At 37.5% G+C, this 27,998-nt stretch overlaps 1 protein-coding gene across 1 annotated transcript; it reads right to left on the bottom strand.

Annotated features, from left to right (window-relative positions):
- Positions 1-8,032: 8,032 nt before the first annotated feature.
- Positions 8,033-27,016, bottom strand: st8sia1 (ST8 alpha-N-acetyl-neuraminide alpha-2,8-sialyltransferase 1). Its single transcript, XM_084111638.1, has 5 exons — positions 26,205-27,016; positions 23,132-23,276; positions 19,474-19,583; positions 14,182-14,274; positions 8,033-12,076 (listed from the first exon to the last, which is right to left on the bottom strand). Exons 1-5 carry the CDS (start codon positions 26,381-26,383, stop codon positions 11,584-11,586), a joined length of 1,020 nt encoding a protein of 339 aa, XP_083967764.1. The 5' UTR covers positions 26,384-27,016; the 3' UTR covers positions 8,033-11,583.
- Positions 27,017-27,998: the final 982 nt, after the last annotated feature.

Genomic DNA, 27,998 nt, shown 5'->3' with positions numbered 1-27,998 from the left:
TGACTTTCAATCGTTTATATATTGCCGGGTTTTAATTTAACAGTAATTTATCAAATTAATCAGAATTTGGTTGTAACACAACACATTCATTTCAATTCCATTATTTAAAATTTAACTGAGGTTTACATTAAAAGTTAATTGGCCATTTCATTCGTTTGAAGATTCGGCTTTAGATTGTCTGTTTTGTTTGTAAGTTTGTCTTAATATAATATTGCATGTTGTTGTTGCCAGAATGGTTTTGTGAGTTTTAAGGTGTTCTGAGTGGTTTTGGAGCATTGCCAATTACTTGATGAGTTTGATAGATTTTAAAATAGTAGCACACCTCTCCTCAACAAGTTTTGTAGGTATTTGTTGCAAGTATTCATAATTTGAGGTATCATTCATGCATAGGATGAGTAAGCAATAACAGATGCCTGACTTAGTAAACACTGATTACAACTAAATACCACTAATTATGGTGTGATTCATGGTGCAAAATGTCTGGCAAGACATTAAACTTTAAAATCATACTTATCAAGCTAAATTATATAGATGGTGCTTTTAGTAATGATAGGTATAACAAAAACTGTCTGTGCCACCAATGCCATTGCATGTATCAAATGTTTTTGGGTGTACTTCACTTCTACATTAATATAAAATAACATAATTATTCTTGAAGGTGCTCTAAGCGATGTCACGCGTTTTTTAGGCCGAAACATTTTTGTCACATACAGCAAACATCTCCTCACTATCCGCTAGCTGCCTGTACCCTGAACACAATGTAAAAAAACACACGCTCTCTGTAGACAGCCCAGGCTCCACAAACGGCAAGAAAAACAAACTGGCCCAGCCTTGGCCACGAAACATAACAAACAGTGTTCCAGCCAATAACCAACAAGAATGAGGTGTGGGTGGGTGTGGGGGTGGGGGTGTGGGTTAGTGCGCGTGCACATGAAGGGGGGGTGTGGGGAGTGGAGGAGAGAGAAGCATGAAAAGGGAAGTTAGCTAGAGGAGAGATGTCCTAGACAACGACTAACGTTAGAATTATTCTCTTGAATAACACACGACCAAAGAGACGACGTTCTGATGAACAAATAGCAAAGAATAGGGAAAAAGGTGAAGGAACGCGCAAAGTCCTGAATTTACATCAGAAAAGCATGGAAGGCAGGGGGAGGGGACGGGGTGGGATGAGGAGGATGGGGGGAGGGGACGGGATGGGAGGAGGAGGAGGAGAGAGAGAGAGAGAGAGAGAGAAATGTAATTGTGTAGTCCTGCTCAATCAGGACAAATGGTTATAATGGGTGTTTCTAAATGACCTTTGAGACCTGGGACACTCCTCTGGAGAATTCACTGCACATAATGGATTTAAACAAGGAAAGATGAAGCAGGCAGAAGGCAAACATTGGTCAGAATTATTTAAGTATGCACAGAAGCACCTGTCAGTCAGTGGAAGACATAGGCCTGGTTTCACAGACAGGGCTTAGATTAAGCCAGGATTAGGCCTTAGTTCAATTAGGACATCTAAGTAGCTTTTATAAACATACCTTTATCTTGAGATAAACCAATGGCACTGATATATTTTAAGATATAGCCTATCAGTGCAAGTTGCTTTCAGTTAAAACAGCTCAAATATGCATTTTAGTCTGGGACTAGCTTAAGCCTTGTCTGTGAAACCGGGGGATAATGTTTAAGATGAATGCCTGTATGTGAATTGCGAGCATCTGCTCCATTGATCTCAGTTACGAGTAGATGAATCAGTTTATCAGTCCAGTGTACTTCTGTCTGGTCTTTGCTTAGTGCAGTAAAGTGGTTTAATTATCTGTAGCGATCTATTTCTGGATGAGATACCACTTATCTGTTGGATAAATAAAACATTACTTCAATTCAATAAGCTCCTGCAGGATTCTTATGTCACGTGAAAATAAAATGTTGACAACAACCCTTATTAAATATTTACCTTATGTGAAACAAAATAATCCAGAAAACCCTAGCAACCACCTAGAAACACCCTACTAATTATATCACTGTATAAACGACCCAGGGTTAGGTTGAATCCATGATTTATTGCACCAATAAACTTTTTTCTTTTTTCCACCCTCTCTTAGTCCCAGTAGAATTTAACAGGCTGTTTTTGCTGTGCATTTAAAAGACCCCTTAGCACGTCCAAAAATTTAAATGTGTTTCTCAATACCAAGTTCACAGAGTTTGGAAACTCTTGAGGACGGAAGGACGCGAGTCTGGTCATTAAATGGAACAGCAGCGTACTTGATGACTCAGCTCGTCTCAGTTATACGTGCCTACTTAGTTATCTTGTAGCCTAATATATCTACAATACAATGAAATATGATATAAAACACAACCGTGCCTCTTTCAGTTTTCATTTTAAAAATGTTTATGTATGTATACATTTTAATGAACAATAATAGCCATTATAAAAGTATATGTTTAAAGTATACACAGTTTATACAATAGGAAAGAAAGACAAGAAAACAATTCATTAAGAAAAAATACAAAGCTAGTGCTGTATACACTCACCTAAAGGATTATTAGGAACACCATACTAATACTGTGTTTGACCCCCTTTCGCCTTCAGAACTGCCTTAATTCTACGTGGCAGTGATTCAACAAGGTGCTGAAAGCATTCTTTAGAAATGTTGGCCCATATTGATAGGATAGCATCTTGCAGTTGATGAAGATTTGTGGGATGCACATCCAGGGCACGAAGCTCCCGTTCCACCACATCCCAAAGATGCTCTATTGGGTTGAGATCTGGTGACTGTGGGGGCCATTTTAGTACAGTGAACTCATTGTCATGTTCAAGAAACCAATTTGAAATGATTCGAGCTTTGTGACATGGTGCATTATCCTGCTGGAAGTAGCCATCAGAGGATATGGACATGGTCAGAAACAATGCTCAGGTAGGCCGTGGCATTTAAACGATGCCCAATTGGCACTAAGGGGCCTAAAGTGTGCCAAGAAAACATCCCCCACACCATTACACCACCATCACCAGCCTGCACAGTGGTAACAAGGCATGATGGATCCATGTTCTCATTCTGTTTACGCCAAATTCTGACTCTACCATCTGAATGTCTCAACAGAAATCGAGACTCATCAGACCAGGCAACATTTTTCCAGTCTTCAACTGTCCAATTTTGGTGAGCTCGTGCAAATTGTAGCCTCTTTTTCCTATTTGTAGTGGAGATGAGTGGTACCCGGTGGGGTCTTCTGCTGTTGTAGCCCATCCGCCTCAAGGTTGTGCGTGTTGTGGCTTCACAAATGCTTTGCTGCATACCTCGGTTGTAATGAGTGGTTATTTCAGTCAAAGTTGCTCTTCTATCAGCTTGAATCAGTCGGCCCATTCTCCTCTGACCTCTAGCATCAACAAGGCATTTTCGCCCACAGGACTGCCGCATACTGGATGTTTTTCCCTTTTCACACCATTCTTTGTAAACCCTAGAAATGGTTGTGCGTGAAAATCCCAGTAACTGAGCAGATTGTGAAATACTCAGACCGGCCCGTCTGGCACCAACAACCATGCCACGCTCAAAATTGCATAAATCACCTTTCTTTCCCATTCTGACATTCAGTTTGGAGTTCAGGAGATTGTCTTGACCAGGACCACAACCCTAAATGCATTGAAGCAACTGCCATGTGATTGGTTGATTAGATAATTGCATTAATGAGAAATTGAACAGGTGTTCCTAATAATCCTTTAGGTGAGTGTATATCAGGTTCTGGAACTTAACTTTGCTCTCAGCCAAAACAATTTGCCTGGGGATTCGGTATTAACTCGATATTTTCATTAGCGTGCATCGCTGCCGCGACCACAACGTTGACCAACATCAAATGGCAAACGTAATGAAAGCGGAACAAAACTGCCCTACAAAAATGCATGACAAAGCATGTCTTAAGCATGTCACAATGGTGTGTGTGTATATATATATATATATGTGTGTTCTTGTTGTGAGTGTGTGCCAATGTTATTGGTGATTTAAGGTCAGGAATCCCCAGGTCTAATGCTGCCTTCACATCCTATCAGAGTTATCGTAAATACTAGTTTCCTAAATAAAAAATTGGACATGAACGCCCTCTCAGGTCAAAATGTTAATGCACTGAGCAATCATGACTTTAGAAGTGGGAACGTTTTCTACCAACAGGAGCTAACTACCAAATCTAACCAGCAACATCTTGGAAATTGTTTATATTACTCTAAATGGCTTTTTGACAATAGCAGGCTTTATTATGTGATACACACAATACCACTACAGTATACTAGATGTCTCTATCTACGTTCAAGTTTAGAAACATGTAATATAATTTACCAGGGTGACACAAACATTTAGCTCTTTTTGCTCTCTCCCTTGTGTGTAGTCTTGAAGTGCAGACTTGACTACTTTAAATACAATGTAGATTTTTACTATGTGGTTGCTTTGGCGGTTATAGTGTGTTACGGTTTCTAGGGTGTTTTGGGTGGTTGCTATGACATATGGGCTCTTAGATATGCCAGTTGAGTCTGATGTGTAGTTTACTTGTTTTACAAAGCCCTAAAACGGGTAGAAACACTGAAGCAGTTGTGCAAGAAAGCCATGCTCATTTCCTTGTTTTCAGGAAGCAGATGGGGATTATTTCAGCAGTGGCTACTGACTAAAATGCTTTGTGTTGTGACCTTTTGGCATCTGCAAAAGTTGCAATACCAGATGTGCAGAACCCAGAGCTGATATAAGCAAGTTCAGCATTCAGTTCTGTTGGTCAACTGAGACAAATGTCAGATGTAGTCTTTGGAGAAGCGAAAGTATTCATATCTGCTTTACCGCATTAGGCAAATAATCTGATAATAATCAATCTGATTAGCGGTGTCCTTTTTTTTAATAATTGTGTTTTTAGTGTGGCTTTTTTGTTTTGTTTTTTTGGCCTGCACATTAAATTTCAAATGTGATTATATTAAGCAGGGTTTTGTAATGCTCAAATGAACACTCAAAATGACCCGAAAAGAGGATTAAGGTCTTGTTTAAAAGGTATACAAGTATTTCAAAACCATGAAACCAAAATTACATTTCGACTTCTAAAGGCCCGTTCACACCAAGAACAATAACTATAAAGAAAACTATATTAGCATCCACACCAGCGGACGATATCGTTCTGTTTATTCTACGTGTGCTTGTCTGTAGCTTTAAATGCTCGAGCTCGTTACAGCAGGATGGATTCTGATTGGCTGTCAATGTTTTATTGTTCATCAGCTGGATAAAATCGCTCTGAAAGTGATTCTAACGTTATTGTTTCTCTGTACTGTTATCATTATAGCTGTGGTGTGAACTCAGCTATTCTTTCATTTTAAGAATGATTTTTAGAACTATATCTTTATCGTTATTTTTATAGTTTTCGACCTTGGTGTGAACGGGCCTTAAGGCACATGTGTTTTAAACTATATTATTTTATTGAGCGGATTCTTATTTGTCATTGACCCTACTACAAAAGACCTTGCAATTGTTTAATCTCATCTATAATGTTATTAGAAAATTGTAAGATTTATTTAAAGCAACTAAAGTTGATATGTTAAAGTAGACGCTTGGCCATTTTTTTTGTCACTGGACAATAAATGCAAAATCTACACACCATGAAACTCACCATATTTGAGCTAACATTAGAAATTCAAATGCCAATCAATCCTGGATTTTTGAATAGAAAAACAGTAAGCACTGAAAATAGGTCAGGATGTCTTCTGAGCTTCTTAAGAACACAAAGTCTGCCTCCACCTTCAGGGCAAGAGCGGAGTATGTAGAACTGACCTGTGCTATGCCTGGGCATGCAAGTGGAAGTGTCTCTTCCACTCACACACGTCAAGTCATCTTCATTTATATAGTGCTTTTAACAATGTAGAATGTTTCAAAGCAGCTTTACAGAGATAAGCGTATAATTTAAGGTAACGGAGATTGTTTTGGCTTTATGGCGGTTCTTTAATAAAGTTATTTTCCAGCTAAAGTTAGTTTTGATTGATTCGCTTCCATTGCAACGATCATTTGTTATTAAATTAGGGGCTGCTAAGACGACACCATTCTCATACACAGACTTTAAACGCGAACCTGTGATAAACGCTGATGGCGTTCACATGCGCATTAAGAATTAGTTCTATAGTTATGTGCGTTTGAATACTGTATATGTGCGCAGGTTTGGAATTCCCTACAAACCAAGCCTTAACAAAGTACTGGTCTTTCCATATAAATTTTGATACAGAATTTTATTTTATTTTATCACCTCGGGGTAGGTACGCGAAACAAATTTTCCGGCAACGCTTTATCTGTAGAGTGGTAAAGGGATCCTCCATAGGGAGAGACTAGTTGGCACTTCAGCACTGCGTTGTCATCGGGTCCAGGCGCAAGTCCTTCGTCAGATCTGGATACAGCCAGGATCCGGCAGGCTGCGGGAAAACCTTGGGATAAACAAAGACACTAAAATTAGCGTAGATGCCACCATATCTACAAGGACAGATTATGGTCTGACGAGGCTCCCAGTGGCACCAGCCATTACCATTTACCAGCCATTTGTAGATTCTCTCGTCACAAAAATGAGAAATAAAGCCTTGTTTGCAAAATCAAAAGTTGCAATTACAAGAATAAACACACCATGCACATTATATACATTAAAAAAAAAACAATACTATGACTAATATATAACATCAAAGCTTTAAAAAAAGGTGCGGTCACATTTACAGTTGGACAAATTTTCACAGTCAAAATCCAGTCATTTCAGTATAGCAATCCACGCGATCAGTAATTCAATGTGAATTTCAATGTGAATTTTGCAACAGGTTCAATGTTAGTCATGTGAATTCGCTGCACTGACCAACAGAAAGTTACTTGGTTTGAAAGCAACTTCTGTTTGAACTGCGCATTATGAATCGCCACATTATTGAATATAGACAATGGACTTATCCACAAAAGATGGAACTCACCCGTGTGTGCATGATGGGACACCATCAGTTTACTCCTTTAAATAATTTTCCAAACACTTGTAGAAAATTTTGGAAAAATCCATGAATTCTGCAGGTTCGCCTGATAAAAATGTGTAATGTGAAAAAACATTACTTTACTGATACAATAAACAATGGAGTTCTAATGGTGCGTAGTGCAGAGGAGTTAATCTGAGGATCAATATGTCAGTATTGCGATTCGAGTAGGCCTACTTGTCTTCTATGCAGGTCATTTCAAATTAGAAAGCTTCTGAAATGTAGCCAATGTGATTGTTTGCAGAGAAGTAAATACACATTAAATGCATTGAATTTTAGAAGCCGCATCCTGTTGTGCATCTCTTGTGCGCTCCATGCAAAAGCATGCACTTGCAAAGATCCTCTGAGTCTATGTTGTTATATATATAACTATGAATATATGTAACTATATATACTATGTTATAAGCATATAACAAAAATGTGTGCAAGCATAGCTACCTAACAATGTTGCCCGTCTGCAAATGGAAAGACACTTTTATGTGGGTGTTTAAAATTGCTTCTGCTAATTTGCATTGCAATCCTTTTACAGCACCCATTTGGCTAATTTAAAAAAAAGTCATTGACCTCACTGGAGACTCAGTGTAGCAGCAGACCTCCAACCTGAACACCCACACAAGTATGAAACGCATTATTATTCCAGAAAATAAAGCCTCACAGTTACATACATGGAACCTTAGAAACCATTATGCGTATGCTGAATGGTCATACATTTTTTTTCTCTGATTAAATGGTTACTTATGGACCAAAAATAAAGGAGAATTTTCCGGGTTCAATAGTTTTGGAAAAAAAGTTGCTTCCCAAATAACTAACTAAATAAACATTTCTCTCCCTCTTCATTTCTCTCTCTCAACAAATAACGCCTTTGGCCATCTCCAAGAAGACAGCTGGGCCCTGACCATTAAAAATGTATTGGACAGGAAATGGGTATTTAGATAGGCTGTCTGTCTTGTGAAGCACATGTACTGAAAGGAAATCCAATATTATATACAACATTTCAAGACACAAATCTAAATGAATATAGATGCAATTGACACACACTGCAGCAGATGAGTTGACAGGACGTCTTTATTGTTTGAAAGCAGTATTTGCTTACTTTTAACACAATTGTTTTTCAATATTGGCATAACTCATGTGGACCGTAAACAACGTTTAGCCCCGTTCCTGTTAGATTGTTACATGCTCAAGTACAAAAACCATTACCCAACTGCTTGAGCCAGGAATTGACATGATAGGACACATTTACAACTTAGCGGAGTAAAATGTACTTAAATACCTAAGATCCAAGCTCCCATGAGTTTCATCAGTGAATTTAAGTGAATAAAACAGTTGAGGTAAGCTCAGTTTCAGCAGGGCACACACCCTCATATGGCTCACAGGGCAAAACTTAAAATACATTAATAGTGAGTTTCTCAGTCAAAATCAGCTTCAAAAACCAATTACATATCACAGTCGTGCATGCCTACTTACAAACTACAACCTCACTCTTTCACAAAACTGAACAGCACAAAAAGGTGGAAAAAAATTAAGATAATCATCAGCTCCTGCATTTAACACTTTCCTAAGCTTCATGTACGATAAAGATGTGGTTTTATGCCAATTAAGCAATGTTAAAAAAATTACAGTAATGTACAGTATGTTGGTCCTTCAACAACCGCATGCTAAGATAATGTGAAACTTCCATCCAGGAATTTAACTTCACTCATCATAAATTATAAGTCTTTCTGCATTGTTACACATCAGCCTTGATTGAAAAATCCTAACAAAAAAACAAACAATTGAGGTTAAGTTTGAGGGAATAAAATAAATAATCCTTAGACTCAAAACTTGTCCTTGATAAAAATTATGTCCTTGGCCTTTTTTAATACTGATAAAGGCACTCATTGGCTTAAAGTGTGAACATATGGTAATGGTAATTTCTCAATACTCAAGATACTCAAATGACGGCACACATTTCCTTTGCTATCAGGGCAAACCTCAAGAAACCATTTAAAAACACTCCTCGGTCACATTCACCCCAAAATCTAAAGAAAAAAATTACCTTTTTAATGACAATTAATACTTCTGGAGGTACACATTTATGTATTTATGCAGCATTATTTGTTGTACATCCGTTCCTTTGTCATTTATTTCCCAAACACATTAAGATAATAAGAATATCAGGGAAAATTGTCAAATTGTCAGTTTCTTTTCTTTTCATTGGGGTGAAATGTGACCTGGTTGTTTTTTGGCAACGATTAAATAGCCTGCAGTAGGTCTAGGCCAACTTAGAAACATTAATGCACAAAACAGTCTACGCAAGAATGTGTACACAACCACTTCTAGCTAAAAATGTCAACACATTTCAGAATCAGGTCCAAGTCCACTTTTTTTGCCACAGAAGGCGCCATAGCGCAAGTTTTCTAATTCTACATTTAGAAAACTGACTGTAGAATTAGATGATGGAACAGTTTGAAGAAAATCTCACAAACCAAGTTCGTTAAACTGACGACATGTTTACAGCTAGCTATCTGAATGCTAACACACCTTCTTTAGATGGCAGAAACATTTAAAGGCAACTCCATTGTCAGAAAAAAAAAAAAAGTAAATGATATCATTTATATCATCATTTACACACCTTCATGTCGTTCTAAACCCTTAAGACAAACCTGAGAGATTTCGGTCTCTTCATTTAAAGTCCAAAACTTGGGCTACCAAAGTGCACCAAACTATTTAAAAAAGTTCAAGCGAGAACCAATGAGGTTTGTTCTCAGGTGTCAAGAAAGTACCATTGAGTTTCCGTTTATCATATTTGCCATGTGCTAAGCATGCATTGTTCTAAGCAATGTTCATAAATGAATAAAAGCCTAAATAAAATTATATGACGCCATCGTGCGCCTTTAGTAGACTTGGATTAAACCACTTGCTTGCTTTTATGATCTCTCTGTGAATATTTTAAAGCATCAAAGTGGAAGATTCCCTCTGAAAGTCCATTCAAGTTTTTCCTTGGACTTCATGAAATCTCTCAGGTTTCATAAAAAAAAAAAACTTCTGTGCTTTGAAGATAAACAAAAGTCTTAGGGGTAATTAATGAAAGAATATTCATTTTTGGTACTGAGGTTTCTGGCTTTATACATTATAGTGCATATTTCCTACAACTGTCTGTTAGTGATGTATATTCAGACTAACCTGGAGTGCATGCGTTACAGCTAGCACCTACAAGATTTAAACCTAATTCCCTGTGTGCAGTTTAACGCGCGCACACACACACACACACACACACACACACACACACACACACACACACACACACACACACACACACAAATGCCTATTAATAAGTCAAGGAAACATGTTACTGGGCAGACCACAAAATGGCTGCCATTACATTCAGAGAACCCATGATTCTTGTGGAAACAGTAACAAAACTGGTGATTGACTATTTACATGTTCCAAACCAGGTGTCCAGCACCTTAGCAGGCAAAAAAAACATTTATCGTATGATTGGTGCCCCTTCAACCATGTCACAATGGCTCATTCCACCACTGCGTAACATCAATGCCTGATTCCCAAACACATATAACACAAATGATAACTAAAGATGCTGCCACAGGAGTCACCCAGAAGGTTATCGCACTTTCATTGGCACGCGAACCATTCACTCCCTCTTCTATGGAATTTGTGCCTCGACGTCTTCCAAAGCCTTTCATCCATTGTTGTGGAAGTCTTCAAACTGGACGTGTTCTCTCAACCCATGACTTCCCAATCCAAACATGACAACTGTGTCATGTACAAAATCTATCTCACGACAGATCTAGACTGACAAGATGTTTCTCAGTAGAGGTCCCGTTTCACTGAACTTTAAAAATAAATAAAACCAGAAACACTTACTCACAATAATACATGAACCGGCAGCCTTCACTTTAAACCGGTTTCAAATTTATGAAATGGGTTTTTAAACGCTGGCTGTACAGCGTTTACATTCAATGTCCTTTTCCCTTTTACAGGCTAAACCTGTTTTTACACTGATTTGTATAAATTCAGACACTGCACGAACGATTTTCACATTATTCCTTTTCCCAGTTCCTCAAATCTCCAAAAGAATCAGTCCAAGACAAAAACAAAAAATATGCGATCAAAGCATTGCTCTCTTTTTCTGCTTTCCCATTTAAAGATCTTAAGACATTGTTTGAAGCAGCTCCTTCCCTAATCTATCTTTACATTAAGTGAACAAATAGCCCCTAGGTTCAAGGGTCCAACTGCTGGTAGATGCAGTTTAAATGCATATTTTAAATGCATTTAAAAGATGCATTTTATATGCGCACCCCCCCCCCCCCAATCCCCAATCACCCATCACCCCCGGTACTTCTACAGAAACACAAGCTTCCAGTGAGCGCATACATGAGGATGGGTACGCATGCAAGTCTTTTTCAACAGTCCCTTGGCAATAAGAGGGAAGGGTTTTAGTAGCAGTTGAGGGTCAAGCATATAGACACCAAAGAGAGGCCCAGATTGGGGGGGTGGGGCATCACCTCACAAGCCACAGTATTCTCATGCTAATCACAGGATGGCCGTCCTGTTCCTGTGGGGATAAATGGAGTTGCCCCTGGCAACCATTCCACTTATTTTTTGCTCTTCAGCTCCTGGGCCTCTTTCTCACAATTGCCGACCCGCATGCGCAGTGTGCCGCTCTTGTGCAAGTGCCAGAGTTGCAGGAACTCCTCAGGCATGGCGTGAAATCTCGAGGATGGGAGAATGTTGTCATAATAGTGGTGGCTGACCGGTCGCTCATTTAGCCCCACCGAAAATGGCCAAAAACCATAAGTGGTCACCTCTTCACACAAGCCAAGGGCAAGGCTCACCAAGAACAACCCTGTGGAGAGCCGTTTGCCATGGACGCCGTGGTTCTTCCAGAATCGACCGACATTTTTAAGGAAGTCTGGATTAGCAAAGAGGACGGTCTGGCTGGAGGCGGAGTCTGCAAGGGTATGGTATGCCCGCAGAGAGGGGTCAGTGCCGGGCTTCATAGAGAATGCTGGTATGTAGATGTAGCTGGAACCATATGCCTTCATGCTCTCTACAAAGGATTTGCGGGACCAAAGCAGGTTCTGAAAGCTGATGAGGAAAAAGAGGATTGATTAGATAAGTCAAAACAGTCATAGAATATAGGATAATAAGAAGATAAAAGGATCCTTATAAGATCATAATATCACTACTTTGGTACAAAACAATTGTGGATGTTGCCATTTTTGTGTAATATCCCTGCCAGTGTTTCATGTTTGAAAACTATCCTTTCTGTAACAATTGTTTCATTTTAAAGATTTTTTTTATTTTGTAATTTTCACTGTGGCCACAATGGATATTGTGAATTCTCTGATGGGATTTTATTTTTTTATATAATCTAACTGTCAGTCCATGAGCCATGGCTAACTTTAGCTCTTTATTTATACTGTATCTTCTTAGACATCCTTCTTTGGCATTGAGTGAATTTGAGTGAATAATAAAGTTATAATAAATAAAGTGCTTGAGCTGGTTTCTGAATTTCTGAAATACCTTACGAATACTTGTAATACTAGGGCTACTCGATTATGGCAAAAATTATAAATCACAATTAATTGTGGATCCAATATTGAAATCACAATTATTGGTAGGCGATGTGATCAAAGTCTTATTTCACAATACAAGTAATTTTTAATATCAGTAAAAATTCACAATTAATTCAGAAAAACTAATACTAGGTTAACTAACGTAAGAAAAAGGTCCTCAATTACATAAGGCAAGTAAACAGTCAGCAATACAATAAGAACAAAGAAACTACTTACAAACAAAACTGACAAATAAATAGGTACAACAGAACAAATACAAGTAATAGCCTACAACACAAAATGTAATAATCATATGTAAAATAACACTGCATAGTCTTACTGTACACAGTAAATATAGATTAATTCTTATTAAAGGTACTTAAGTTATTCCTTTGTTGTTTGATTATCATTAATGACAGACTGCAGCAGGTTTATTAAGCTGCTGTCACTTTAAGAGCTAATGCACGGATCCAATATACTGTTACACACGTGTTTTCTTTCTCAACCGTGTACGTTTACTTAAGACATAACCCACAGTGTTTACATAAATACTCTCCAATAAGGCATTTTGACATTTTATCCGCATTCAGCTCCAACTTGGAACGTGCACACAGAAAGCCGACCTGGGGAACAGTGTATCTTTTGTGGATTAATGCGCTTTTAATAACACTGCTTAATATCAAACGTCCCGCAGTTTGCCAAAAGCAGACTGCATTTTACAACACTAACTTGTTTGGCAGATTTGGATGTTGAGTTTGGGCTTTTAGGGTGGAACGAAAGAACACTGCTGTGAAGGAAAGGAAGATGCGCTGGATGGAATGCGGCAGTGGCGCAACAATTGTTTGACCTCAATTATCTTAATTTCATAATCGATGGAAGCCAAAAATCAATTACGATTAATCGCATAGCCCTAATTAGAACACAAGCATATTAATAAAAATAAATAATTAAATTTAAAATATTTGACCATGGTAGTACTAAAACCAATGCACTTGAGACTAGAGATCTCATGCCAGCTAATGCAAGAAGTAAAAGAGATAATCCACTAAGAAAGGTCAATATCCATCCCTCAAGACATGTAGGCTGTTTGGGGAACTGAGAGTCCTTTTCGGACAATTCTGTCATGCTGTTTGCCGCATGCTACTGACTTCCCCAGAAGCCACAAATAGCTTCTGGCGGTTTCACAAAGAAGAATTATGAACTGTCAGACAACAGAATGCACTGTAATTGTAAAATAAGTTGAACAAGACATGGAACAGTCAGAAAAAAAGTGTGTGAGAGTGAGTGAGAGAAGCATTATTTTATTGAAACAACTACAGTCTTGTGGGTGGACAAAGACAAAAATAAAGTGCCAAATCAAAACAACAACTCAATTTATCCGAGTTTGACTTTAGAGATGAAAAAATGGATTTATGTGTGCCCATTAGTGATGTCAAAAGTTTCAATACAATGTTAATACTAAAATAATAATCATAAAAAAGCTAACAAACAAAAGCTAATTCAATTAAACAATTTTAATATATGCCACTTTGGAATCCAAATCATTGTTATTGTTATCCAATATGGAATTGTTGGTATTGTGATTAAATAATCATATAAACCCTCCCAAAATAAAGTGAGGAGAAGACAACATACCTCTTTTCAATAATGCTAGGATTTGCGCTCACCAGGTGTGTTCTGGTACCAACATCAGCGGTGTACTCTTTGGACAGAGGAGGAAGGTTACATCTAGAGGTAGAGGAGATGAAGAGGGATTGAAGAAAAATGGTTGTTGGGAGTGATGTTACTCTATGTCATAAAACATGTCATTAAAACAACAAAGTCTTACATTTATTAATTAAATACAGTAATGAAAGTCTGGAAGGACCAGAGCATCTAAATAATGACAGAATCAGCAGTCTTCAGAATCTAAAAACACTGCATGAAAAGTGGCCCTCCAGTATGAAAGCTTATGAGTAGCAATATTCAATTTGAAATGCAAAATCACAATGCAATATGTAAAATGGCAATGCATTTCTGTATTTAAATTTAAATTTTCCAATACATTTGTGAAACTTTTGGTGCAAAATGAAAATGAAAATTCAATTATATAATTTACATTTGCCATTTCATACACTAGTTTTAATATGTAAATTGAATACATATTTTAACGCTTTATAAGTTGCAAAATTTAAATTGAAATGTATTACAGAAATGATTAGATGCGTTTAACATGTTCAAGCAAAAATTGTAGCAAAATTGTAATTTAAATGTAATTTTTTCTTAATTGCATTTACACTCACAGTTAAGACACTTGCAATTGCATTTCCATTAAGTGTCCCGCAATGAATGTAGCAAAATTCAATGTGCAATTTGAAAATGCATTCTGAGCCGATCACGTGCCCGTCCCGCCCTGTCAATGGCCCATAAGCAATGAAATGAAATTGCATTTTATCACAATTAGCAATGACATTTGCTACCCATAAGCTTCCATACTCCAGGAGCAGGATTGGACTCTCCTGGGTTAGCACATAGCGACACACTCTAGCCCCTGAGACACAATCTAACCCCAATGCCCAGCTTCCATCTCTGCATGCCCTTCAGACAACTTGTCCTGGATATGGAAACACTCCACTGTCTACTTGTAGCTGCCTAATACAAATTCAAGGATTTTGATTATGGCCTTGAGGACTGCCCTTTCACTCCTCTTACAGCCGTTTCACACATACTCCGTTTGCGGTGCGTATTTTTTTCTGCACCCATGTTAACAGGTTAGAGCTTTCACACTGCACACGGATGTGGTCTGGCAATGCGTTCCAGGTGCGGTGCGTATACAGCAGTGCAGCGATCGTTTCCGCACCGAGTCTATTTTTGCTGTGCTGCACGCGCTGAATTAAAGTGACAGCGCATGGTTCGTGGTCAAACTGAACACAGATAGACATGAAAATATAATAATCTCACCATAAATGCATTTAATTAAATAAAATGTAGTAATCTCACCATAAATGTATTTAATTAAATACTACTGTTTTTCACAGTCATCTTTTTACTTTAAAGGGCACCTATTATGCAAAATTCACTTTTACATGGTGTTTGAACATAAATGTGTGTTGGCAGTGTGTGAGCAAAACCACCCTAGAATGATAAAAATCCACCCAGTGGTTTTTTTTACAATCTCAATAAATCATAAGCACTCTCTCAGAATGAGCTGTTCTCAGATTCTATGCAATGTGACGTAGAATTGCACAGGCCCCTCCCACGACTGTTGATTGACACTTCAGTTTGAGCATAGACCCACCCTGAGTGAGCTGGACAAAGAGTCTGCCATTGTTTCGATGCTTGAGCAGCTGTAGACAAGAATGTCTCCTAAGCGATTGAGGTGTGTTGTTGTTGGATGTAAGAATGAACATAGCAGTCTTCATTTACTCCCGTTGTTACTCAAGGATGGATCTGTGCTGTTCGTGATCCAGCTTACAGTCTTCAGAGCGACAGGACTAACATTACTGACCACGGCAGAAATTAAAGTGAGAGCACGCTCTTTATGACAGCTCATCGAGTCATTTTACGGATATAAGGTTTACCAGTTTATTAAGCACCCACTGAAAAGGTGTGTATATATTTGTTTACTGTTAGTTGTAATGAGTGTTTATGGATAAGACTTTAATGCTCACTTCTTACACTGTGTTTATTCAGCTCTTACAGTGATTCTCTGGAGTAAAACTAACGCTTCATCTTTTGTGTGATGTACAATAAACTTCACTGAACTCGTCAGTATATTTTGGTCATCATTCGGACGGGTTTTGCTACAGCAGGCTTGTATTAATAGTGGATAAAAGCAGATGACAAATAAGTTATAACCGTAATTAAACTAAACTATACCTGTTCTATCTCCATACAGCATATATTCTCTGGCTCTGTGGGCATTATTGTGTGACTCAGAGTCGAAATGAACACCGCAACAGAGTTTCTGTTGAGATTGTCCTTCTGGTTCTGAGCGGGAGCTTGTGAGGCTCCGCCCCCTGGGCCGTGCAGCAGCAGTTAATTTGCATTTAAAGGGATACATACTAAAACAGCGCTTTTTTCTGAGCCCCAAAAAATTACAATTTAAACATGCTGTAAAAAATGATCTGTTGGGTATTTTGAGCTAAAACTTCACATACATACTCTGGGGACATCAGAGACTTATTTTACATCTTGTGAAAAGAGTCATAATAGGTGCCCTTTAAGACCGGGGTAAAGCAAGGAAAACTATACTATTTACCTCAACAAGGTGACATAATGAACAACACTCGTCTCATTCGTGGAAGTGGAAAAACAAGTTCTTTGTGACATGCAAGATTTATTATATAAAAATTTAAATGCAAAAGAAAAGGCATGAGAGTCGGCTGTTTTTGTCAATTTTAAGTTTTAATTTAAAATGTTTGCAATTTTAATATAAGTGCATGGTTAAATATTTGACCACTTGCTTGAGCAACTTCATATATATAGAAGTAATGCATGGAATAATACGTTGTTTTAATTGTGTTTAAACGTGCATACGTCCATTAAAGAGTGTGTGCAAAGAGAATCGCAATGCTGACAAAACTTTTTTTAAATAAAAGTTGCTGCATAACTTCTCGATTTGAAATAAAAATAGTGAGAATGTGTTTGTGGTACAGCCGTGGATCAGTTACACTCTGCAAATGCAGCATATGTGAAAGCACTATAGCGCGAGCTGCTCCTGCACCGCATACGCACTGCAAACAGAGTATGTGTGAAACGGGCATTAGATGGAACGAACTGCCTACCTTCACGCAATTTGCTGAAACCATCTCTACTTTCAAGAAACAGTTAAAGTCATTCCTTTTCTGCAACCACATTCATAAAGAAATTTACTATTAAAGGTAGGGTAGGTAGGATTTTTATAAAAAACTTTTTTTCAAATTTGTTTAAACTGTCTTTATATACCAATACATAATTAAAATGTAAGTGCTCTGAAAAAGAGAGTTTAAAAATCGAGTGACTGTAGACCTTTTAATCTGCAATAAACACAGCTCATTATTTCCATCCGGGACGAAACAATTGATTGGTTTGGGCGACTGTCACTCACTCTCGCAACCATGGCTACCACCACTGTTGCTAGATCTGCCCATATGCGCGCACACCCGTTTGATTTGAGGAGTGCAAGAGAGGCGCGGAACCTACGAAGAGTAAAATTATGGCAGAGAAAAAGAGCATTAAAAATTCAAAGCACCTGCATATGCAGTCAGCGAAGGCAAACAAGGCAAAAACTACTTCCTCGGACCCTGGTTGCCCGCACTCTTGAACGACCTCCTCTGCTTCGCCCTCGACCCCGGACCTGTCCTTGAACCGACGATGCGATACTTGTCACCGGAGTGTAACGTTAGTCCTCATCAGAGTCAACAATGTTTTCATCATGAAAACTCTTACATGCAAAACACCGTATATGTTATGACTCTTACACGAAATTCACCTTCATCACAGTTTAACTCAGTGGTTCTCAAACCTGTCCTGGAGGACCCCCAACACTGCACGTTTTCTTTCTCTCACTAATCAAACACACCTGATTCAACTCATCAGCTCATTAACCCATGTGATAATGAGCTGATGAGTTGAATCAGGTGTGTTTGATTAGGGAGAGAAAGAAAATGTGCAGTGTTGGGGGTCCTCCAGGACAGGTTTGAGAACCACTGGTTTAACTGATGGTAATGGAAAAACGTGTATCAGTGCAACCTGTTTTTAGCTTTGCCTTATAAATATAGCTCGTTACCTATAGCCTAAATATAGCTCGTTACCAAATCAAACAAAATATATTTTAAACTTTACCAGTATCGATATGCTAGCTTGATAGTGAGTACTAAAAGACATCTTATTTGTTTATATTTATAGTGATAAAGTTAGGTATTTTATTATGTGATTCTGACATGATGTCACTGCATGCACTGCGCTCCTTCCTCTGCACTCGTCTCAGGTAAATAAATGCGTCTTCCTGAGCCTGAGCATTTGGCGTCGCGCGTTCATGTGTTTTGGGGGCGTGGCTTTGGAAGGAGCCCAGAAGGGAGGGGGTGGGAGTGAATGGAAATAATTAGCTGTGTTTACAACAGTCGTGAGAGGTCTACAGACACTCGATTTTTATACTCTCTTTTTCAGAGTACTTATATTTTAATTATGTATTGGTATATAAAGACAGTTTAAACAAATTTGGAATGTTTTTTTTTTTAGAAAAATCCTACCCTACCCTACCTTTAAATAAAATATTTACTATTATAAGTGAGTTCTCTGCATTTCACCTTTGTTCTAGCTTGTGTACATGCAAATATGTTTATATATAAACTTGACATGTTCTGCAAATATTAGGGAAGTAACAATATATCGAAATACAAAAATGTGTATCAACAATATGCATCATGTATAGTTCGCACAAAATGAAAATTACTGAGAAAAAAATTCAAGTTTTCAGAGTTAGGCCTAGTCAGTACTACATTAAACTGCTATATATAATGTTGAATATAATGCATAATAATGCAATGGGGGAATATTTGTGGGTCCTGATAATGTCAAATGTCCTATGTTACCAGTAAAAAATGGCATTATTTTAAACATATCTAGTCAGTGACAGAGTGCAAGCATATTCGTCTAAAATAATTCTGTATTTTCAGCTTCAGAATCATGATATTTTTATTCTGGTGTCACCATTGTCCCGTGCATTGGGTTTCCAGCACCAAGTCCAAGCCTATTCATTTCCACCAAATTTAGCATTTGAACCAACAGTACATTTTTTGTTAACCTTTTACCATGTCTTAGAGTATCGCAATAATACCGTATTGTGAGTTCAGTATTGTGATATGTATCGAATCGTGACATGAGGGTATCATTACACCCCTCATTTTTTATTTAATTTGACACGCTCACCAAGTCCATAACAAGAAAATATTACCATCTTCTCACCTCATGATAAAGTCAGCTTGGTCAATTTCATTTCCACAACCACTGTGTTTCAGGACCCCTCCATTGCCCACAACCGAACACTTCTTTAGAGGAAGATGCAATGGTGTATCCTAGCAACACAAAAATCGTGGGAGTTACACAAGTGGGTCAAAGAATAAAGAGTCACACACAAATTACATTTCCATTGTTTTCTTTTGATGAATACATATTCAAATCAAGGATACTTCAATATTCACATACTTCAAAGAGTAGTGAACCTCTGAGTGAAACTGAATCAATGAAAAGACCCTTTGTAAAACCCCTGGTGATCCATTAGCATCACAGGCCAGCATTTTCATCTCACTCGCATACATAATTAAACGCTCATCATCAGACATTTGCCTTCTAAATGAGTTGTAGGATTTCCTTGGTTTAAATCTACAAATCAAAACCAGATTCTGAAAGAAAATATACTATCAAAGGCGCCCTGAGTAGTTATTCGTGTATTGCAAAGTGGCTGCTAAGGTATTCTGGGTAGTTCCTATGGTATTGCTAAGAGGTTTCTTACTGGTCCAAGCCAAAAGAGCTTAGCTTGGGTCTTTTTATTTATATGTGTGTCAATACAGAAGTAATAAGAGGTGCAGCTACATCATGCATTGGCTCTCTCACAGTTGGTATATGGTTTGAAAAGTGGCTCATTCAGTCATAATTATGATGCATTACTGTTTGGAGTCTTACCCAATACATACAATAAATCAAGTACAAAACTGGACACTTATATAATTATAATCATTCAGAGTGTAATTTTGACTGAAACGAATATCCATTTGCTCAGACACACATAATATACATATACTATATATATTATAATATTTATAGCACTATTACAATATTATATATATTTTGGAAGATAAAGAAAAGTATCCACCTGGCAGCGCAGCATGTGTACTCCTGCCATCATATGCGGGACAAAGGCTGAACACTCTTTTTCCTTTATAACTGCTCTCTGTATTCATTTACTTAGTCTTTTATGTTAATTGTGATAACATTTATGTATAATATGATTATGGACACATATGTTTTTCCTGCTTTTATTTATCTAGATGTTCGTATCTATTGCTTTGGCAATATTGTGCTATTTCACACATTCACCCCAATAAAGCTCATTTGAATTGGAAATAAATATACATGACATTACCATAAGCATATGGTACTTTGACTTAAGCGAGATAATGAGATGAATTACAACTGTAAATCCCACAATCAATCAATAAACCAACCAACCAGCCAACCAATCAATCAATAGCATTCACTTTGAAACCAGTAAGTGAACATTCATGCAAAAATCCCTCAGGAAAATTAAGCTCTTGTATGATCAAGTGCATATGCTGTGATAAACACATTACATGGTTTTTTTTCTTCTGCAGATTAAAAGGATAAATTAAATTACAGGAAGTCTGCCGTATGCTGACACTCTTGTTCTTCTGAAACCTGATACTGAGATTGACAGTGAGCATCGTGTAGGTTTTCTAGACACAAATGACCAATTTATAACACATTCTACTATAAAATTCAGAGGAAAAAAAAGACATTGAGTCCACAGTAATAAGTCCTCATTACCCATAGATCTCATTGAATAATCACAGTGTAACTAGATTAGAAAAACGTGGGGGCTTTTGAGAGTGTGTGTAGGATATTGCTTTGTGCGTTTGTGTATGCATCAATGGCCACATACACACTACACTGCAGCTAAATTCGTTAACAATTCACCCTTTTGTGCTGTAAACACACAGTTCAGTTATTTACAGAAGGAACCAAAAAATGCAGGTAGTGACAACCGCATTTACAAAAATTCTGCGCAGTGCGTACGAATTGAACTACTAATTGTTAATGACATATGATTAGAGAGATGAATAAATAGAAATACTTAGCTGAAAATAAGACCGAAATATCGCGACCCTTTCCCCGCCATGGACGGAATTTTTCCGGCTTTCCATGTTTTCACTGTTATACGGTAGGGGGCGCTATGATGCATCTTCTGAAAGAGTACTGAATCTCCTGATCAAAACGCATGCGAAGACGACGCAGAAACAAGCAATAGCATATGTAATAATATGCATATGTAAAATAACGCGATCAACAACAATAAACACTACATAAATCATAGTACATAGTCTGACAAAAAAGTGATTTTTTCAGCTTTTTGCTCAAAATGTTGCCTTTTTTTATGAAACTCACCCACATTCAACCTTTGATAAAAAAGAATGCATTATGCTAGAATAAAAATGGGTTTTTGTTTAAAAGCAGAGGGTCTGTTCTTTCTTTTGATATATTGCATGTTCAGATATTCATACAACAAAATATACCGGGGGCCATAAAAATTGTGAAAATGATCAAAAACGCTAGCCTGGTTAAAACCAGACAATTCTCAGTAGTAACTGAGTTATGGTCTGGCAAAGCTTCATTAATAACTCATTTCCAAAGGGCGTCACCAACGGACGTCGCTCAAATGCCTCTGGGCGCAACTGGATAGACCTAAAACCAATCAGAGCGATCGTCATCGTGTAAAGCCATATGCTGCGTCCCAATTCGCCTAAGTTACACTACGCCATAAAAGTATGTACTCTTTTTGTGAAGAAAAGGTATTTACTTTTGAATGTGTAGCAAAAAAGTAGGCAAGCTTTGGGACATACTACTTCGTCATCTTTATCGGACGGATCTGTCGCGTGCATCCTGTCACGTAAACTGCCCTGTCAATCATCTTGTCACAGTTAAAATCCTCTATTAAATCTAATTTAATTTCCTACCGTTTCGGAGAGAAATGTAGTAGCACGTTCATCTGCCAGTGGGTCTTTCATGGAGACTGTCCTCATGTGTTTGCAATTTGCATATAATAATGCATTTAAAAGTTGGTGCGCTTCACCAACGGACGTCGCTCAAATGCCTCTGGGCGCAATTGGATAGACCTAAAACCAATCAGAGCGATCGTCATCGTGTAAAGCCCGCCTCAACGTTTCTGATTGGTGCCTCGATTTGGACGGATTAGAAATCGGCTTGAATGGGCTCTTTGCCAGACTAACTTGCAGAGCAAATCTAAATTTGCCAGAAGTTTGTCTGGGTTATCCCAGGCTACAAAAACACACTGTTTAAAAAAAAAAAAAAGCGCTGGTGGGGAAAGCGTTAATAATTACATAAACTGAAGCTGAAACAACAACCCCAAAAAAGCTTCAGCTTTTCAGCAAAGTTCAGCACATAGAACGATAATTTAAGGGATTCACTCCTGCATTTAAATGCGTTTTTCACTCCTGAAACTTTACAGTGTGTATTTGGCCAAAAATGAGCGTGGGCTCTGAGACAGTGTAGGAGGAACATTGCGACTGAAAGGCGGCATGGTGCCCAGTACAATCAGGACCCATGCGAGTGTCTCTCCCATGCCTGTTTATTTTTAGAAGGCAGAGCGCAATGCTGAGCCTCATGGAGAGTGGGGGTGGAAAAAAAAAATACAAATCTGGACCAACTGCTTCTCTTCCAAACACTTCCACATTCATAGCTACATTTTATAGTAAATTTTATCTGAAGCAACATGGGACTTTGATTTAAAACACCACGAGTGGAAATATGCCATTGCTTTTATAAGCTAGTCATTTTTGGGGGCTCTTCTTTCTATGAAAGACGGTACCTGAACAAATAACGGGTAGGTTTCATTGTTGACCGTGTGGTAATGGTAGATCTCCCCATCATACCACAAGACTTTGCCTATTGGAGAGTTCTCCTTAGTAATCGCAAACATCTTCTTTGGATCACAGCATTCTGTCAGCAGCTTCCTGCCAAACAAGACAAAAAAACATTAGCAGAAGGGACAACAGAAAAGGGCTTGTGAAAATGTCCTTTCTAATTGACTGAGAACAAGCACACATTCTTGAAAGCATAAAGTCTTTTATTTAGCAGAACAATGGCTGTGCATTACACAAACTAATCTGAAGACCAAATTGAAAGCAAGCACAAACGGAAAGCAAAAGAATATTCAAATGAATAATTTTGGCATCCACTGTCCAAACAGGTTCCAGTAATGTTTCACAGCCGGTCTTTTCGATTGTGACCAACAGATTTATTTCTAATTTAACAAAATACTGACATGAATCATTTTGCAACTGTTAACTTGTCCCAATAAATTTCAAACCAAAATCTAATGACACGCACACAATATACCAGGTCAGAACATTACTATTTTTTATGTTTTTGAAAGAAGTCTCTTATGCTTATCAAGCCTGCATTTATTTGATCAAAAATACAGAAAAAAACAGCAATATTGTGAAATATTATTACAATTTAAAATAACTCTACCGTTCAACTGTTTGGGGTCAGTAATTTTTTTCTTTCTTTTTTTGTGAAAGAAATGAATACTTTTATTCAGCAAGGATGTGTTAAATTGATAAAAAGTGTTAGTAAAGATTTATTGTTAGAAAAGATTTCTCTTGAATGTTTTGAAATGTCACACGTTATTTTATGACATTACTTTTATGTCAATGAAGTACATTTTTTTTTCTATTAATTACCATGTCTAATGGAGTTTCTCATAACTGAAGCCTTTTTACATTTAAATAAACTATTAAATGAGTTAAATCAAACTAGGAAGCACAACAAATGTTTTATATAAAAACTTCACATTTTAAATGCGAACATTTTTTTGCATTCCATTCATGAGAATGATATTTTTGTGTTGTGCATTATGGTAATAAGAATTTGGAGGGAAAATGTGCCTAATGGTTATGAAATTAAATGCCACACCGCAAAACAACCATAACGTCCATATGTATGAAGGACTAAAAATGACAGAACGAAAAATAAATAAATAAATAAATAAAAGTAGAAATAAATAAATAAATGCAGAAATAATAGTGAAAATAAATACATTTTGGTAATATAAATGGCTATTTCTGTATTTTTACATGTATTTATTTATTTATTTATGCTTTTCTATATGTATTTATTTATGTATTTATACATTTACTTATATATTTATTTATTTATATATTTATATATGTATTTATTTATTTCTGTATTTCCACATTTCTACATTTATTTATTTCTGTATTTCCACATTTCTACATTTATTTTTTTCTGTATTTCCACATTTCTACATTTATTTTTCCCTGCGCATGTATGTTAATTGACCTATGGCTAAGCCACGCCCCCAAACGCGATGAGCCAATCACAGTACGCATAGCTAACCCAATACACGGACATTCTCTGCTTCCGCGTCCATTGCAATGCATTGCAGTTAGTCAGTTTTCATTCGTTTTTATGTTTTTTCTTGTCATTTTGGCTTTTAAACAGTGTGTGTGTGATTTTGGTTGGGTGACAGTTGTAGGTTACAGTTTGACAAGAGTTTACAGTTTGACAAAAGCACAATGTTGTGTTTTACACAAATATAAGTAGGGTAAACACTTTGCAGTTTTAATTATGTCCTGTATGAACAAAATGGAGTATGTTTTTATGTTTCCACTGTTCGATCGCGCCCGCTCTCTGACACACACACACACACACACACACACATTCCAGTATTGCAATCTTGACATCGCAGCCTGTTCATTATTCTGCGCTCACACCAAACGCGAATAGAGCGTCAAATTCGCGCGTATCGCGTCTAGTTCGACGCTTGAACATTTTGAATCCAAAGCAAATAGGACACGCGTATAAAGCGAGCGTTTGAAGCGAAATAGCACCAAACTATAACGTTTACACTGTGAACTGTAAATCTTTGTCTGGAGCTGAAGCTTATCGACCTTCTCAACAATAAAATTATTAATATAACCCTCCAATGCATAGTTAAGGCCCCTTTGGTGACTTCGAGATGATATATAATCTTTCTGTCTCCAAAAAAATCATCAATTGCCTCCTGTGAAATGTCTCCTACTGTGACTGCTGCCATAGCGCCTGTTACCGAAAGTTGACTGAGTGAGTGGAGGGGGCGTGGCTTAGCCATAGTCAATTAGCATACATGCGCAGGGAAAAATAAATGTAGAAATGTGGAAATACAGAAAGAAAGAAATGTAGAAATGTGGAAATACAGAAATAAATAAATGTAGGAATAAATAAATGTAGAAATAAATACATATATAAATATATAAATAAATAAATATATAAATACATAAATATATAAATAAATGTATAAATACATAAATACATATAGAAATGCATAAATAAATAAATAAATACATGTAAAAATACAGAAATAGCCATTTATATTACCAAAATGTATTTATTTTCACTATTATTTCTGCATTTATTTATTTATTTCTACTTTTATTTATTTATTTATTTTTCGTTCTGTCATTTTTAGTCCTTCATACATATGCTTCGCTTTCTTTGTAAAATATAACTCAATATATCAATCATGAGATTTACCAAACAGAATCAACCTATTTATGACGTCACAATGCCCACCCTTTCTGGGAGTTCAGAGCGGGGACAGATAACGTTTCAAACAAATCTTCCCCCTATGCGCATGCGCGTTCTCATAATCGGTTTTCCTGGGAGATGTCTGCACTCTGCAATACTCATATCAGCATGAAAGCCAGATTACATGTACGAGATACTTTGTGCATTCAATCCATTTACTTAATTACAGTTACAGAGACAACTGACATTAAAATGCCATTTAAAATTCCATCACAGATAAGTGGCCTTGCCCATCATAGATGATTGAATGAAATGAATGCATGAATGTGATATTAAACGAATGGAAATACCTGTACAGATCTACTCCCGTTTGGTTTCTTCTCCATGTTTGTCCCTGCCGCAGAACCTCATCCACCATTTCCTTGTCACTGGGAATCCTGTACACGGGGAAGATATAGAGCCACAACAACGCCAGCACTCCCAGAGTGGCCCATATATACCTGCTCCTGTGACATCTCAAAGACACCATTCCGTCGGTCTGATCAGACAAACGTCTAGTTCAAAAGCACGTGCTCACGACCGACAGGTTTATTTTGGTGCCACTGCCAGCAAAAAGCCGCCTGAATACCGTTATCCTCCTATTTCCATAACGCGGCGTTACAGAGGCCAACAGTGGTGCATCAGTGTCAGATTTTCATGCATGCACGCCTTAAATTCCTCCTCATTCCCTGCTGATTTGCTGAAGGATGTTCTCACAATCACGGTCAGGATGTGGTGGATGAGGTCGGCTCCGTCTGGCCAAGCGGTTGGAATCTCACGGGGTTTTATACGGGATCCAGATATCTTCTCCCCCCATCACTTCTAATGCAAACCGTCTTGAACTCCCCAACAAATCTGATGCCTGCGCTATCCGGCTTCATTTTGCCTTTATCACCGCATCACGGTCATAATTTCACTGTGCAAATGATTTTTTAAAGGCCTTCCCTCCCAATCTGGCCGAGTCTGATGTAATCTTCCGAATAAATGAGAGACAAAGCTCAGTTTGTTGCGAGTGCTTTAGCACGCATCATTGCCCTCATTATTTGTTATGGTGCTGCCCCCTTCTGGTTAATCTAGTCACATGACAACGGATGTGCAGCCTACCTAGCGTATTTACTAATAGTCCAGGCAAAGTAACTCATTTTGGAGCCAAAAATAAAACTAATAGTAAAATATTTTTTTCCGCATAGATCATTTCTATAAGGTGTCCAGAACAACATACTAAAAGTCCTAAGAAATCCTAGTTGAGGAAATATGTTTAATTCTCATCAATCCAAGATGTGTGCCAGTAAGGCCAGACAATGGGGCTATTTTTTTTTTCCCTTACTCCTATCAAAATAAAACTTTATACAATGAAAGTATCCATGAAAAGTAACATTTTTTGTATTACAAGTTTCTCTGAAAATGAATATGCAAATGAGCTATACACTAATCGAATATCTAGGCTACCCAAAATATACCCGCATAGGCTTAATTTTTTCCTTTACTCCTACCACAATAAAACTTTACACAATGAAAGTCTACATGAAAAGTAAAACATTTTGTATTAGAAGTTTCTTTGAAAATGAATTTGAATATGCAAATGAGCAATATACTAATCGAATATGCCCAAAATAAACCCTAATGGGCTTATTAGCCATAAAGTCACAAGTAGAAAAAACGGGCCAAATAACTAACACATTCATGTCCATTCAGTAAGTTAACCTATGCCGATAAGTCACTTGCCACACTTACCTGGGTCACTTGCCACAAAAAGACTTCTATTGACCTTAAGAATTGATTGCACAATCTTGCCTCCAGTTGCTTTCTAAATTCTTTTTGTTTTTGTTTTTTTTGCGAACAAGCCTTACCTAATGACATTCCCCCACAGATAACATCAGAAGAAAGTCAGAATAGCCATCTCAGTCATTAGTAACGTGGCGAGTTTACATTTTGGGCTGGTAGATTTACAAATGATTGGTATTGTTGATAAGATTACGAGATTACAGGCAGAAGTCATTCTTGCCAACTAAACGATTCACTCTCACACAGAAGCCAGATGAAAAACCAGATAGACACACTTTCCAGACATTCCAGCTCTTTAAAATAATTTTGCCAGACACCAA

This window comes from Abramis brama (genome assembly GCF_963993115.1).
Source record: "Abramis brama genome assembly, chromosome: 4".
Lineage (NCBI taxonomy): Eukaryota > Metazoa > Chordata > Actinopteri > Cypriniformes > Leuciscidae > Abramis > Abramis brama.
The sequence above is the reverse complement of the archived record's forward strand: the minus strand, read 5'-3'. Positions and strand labels throughout refer to the sequence as shown.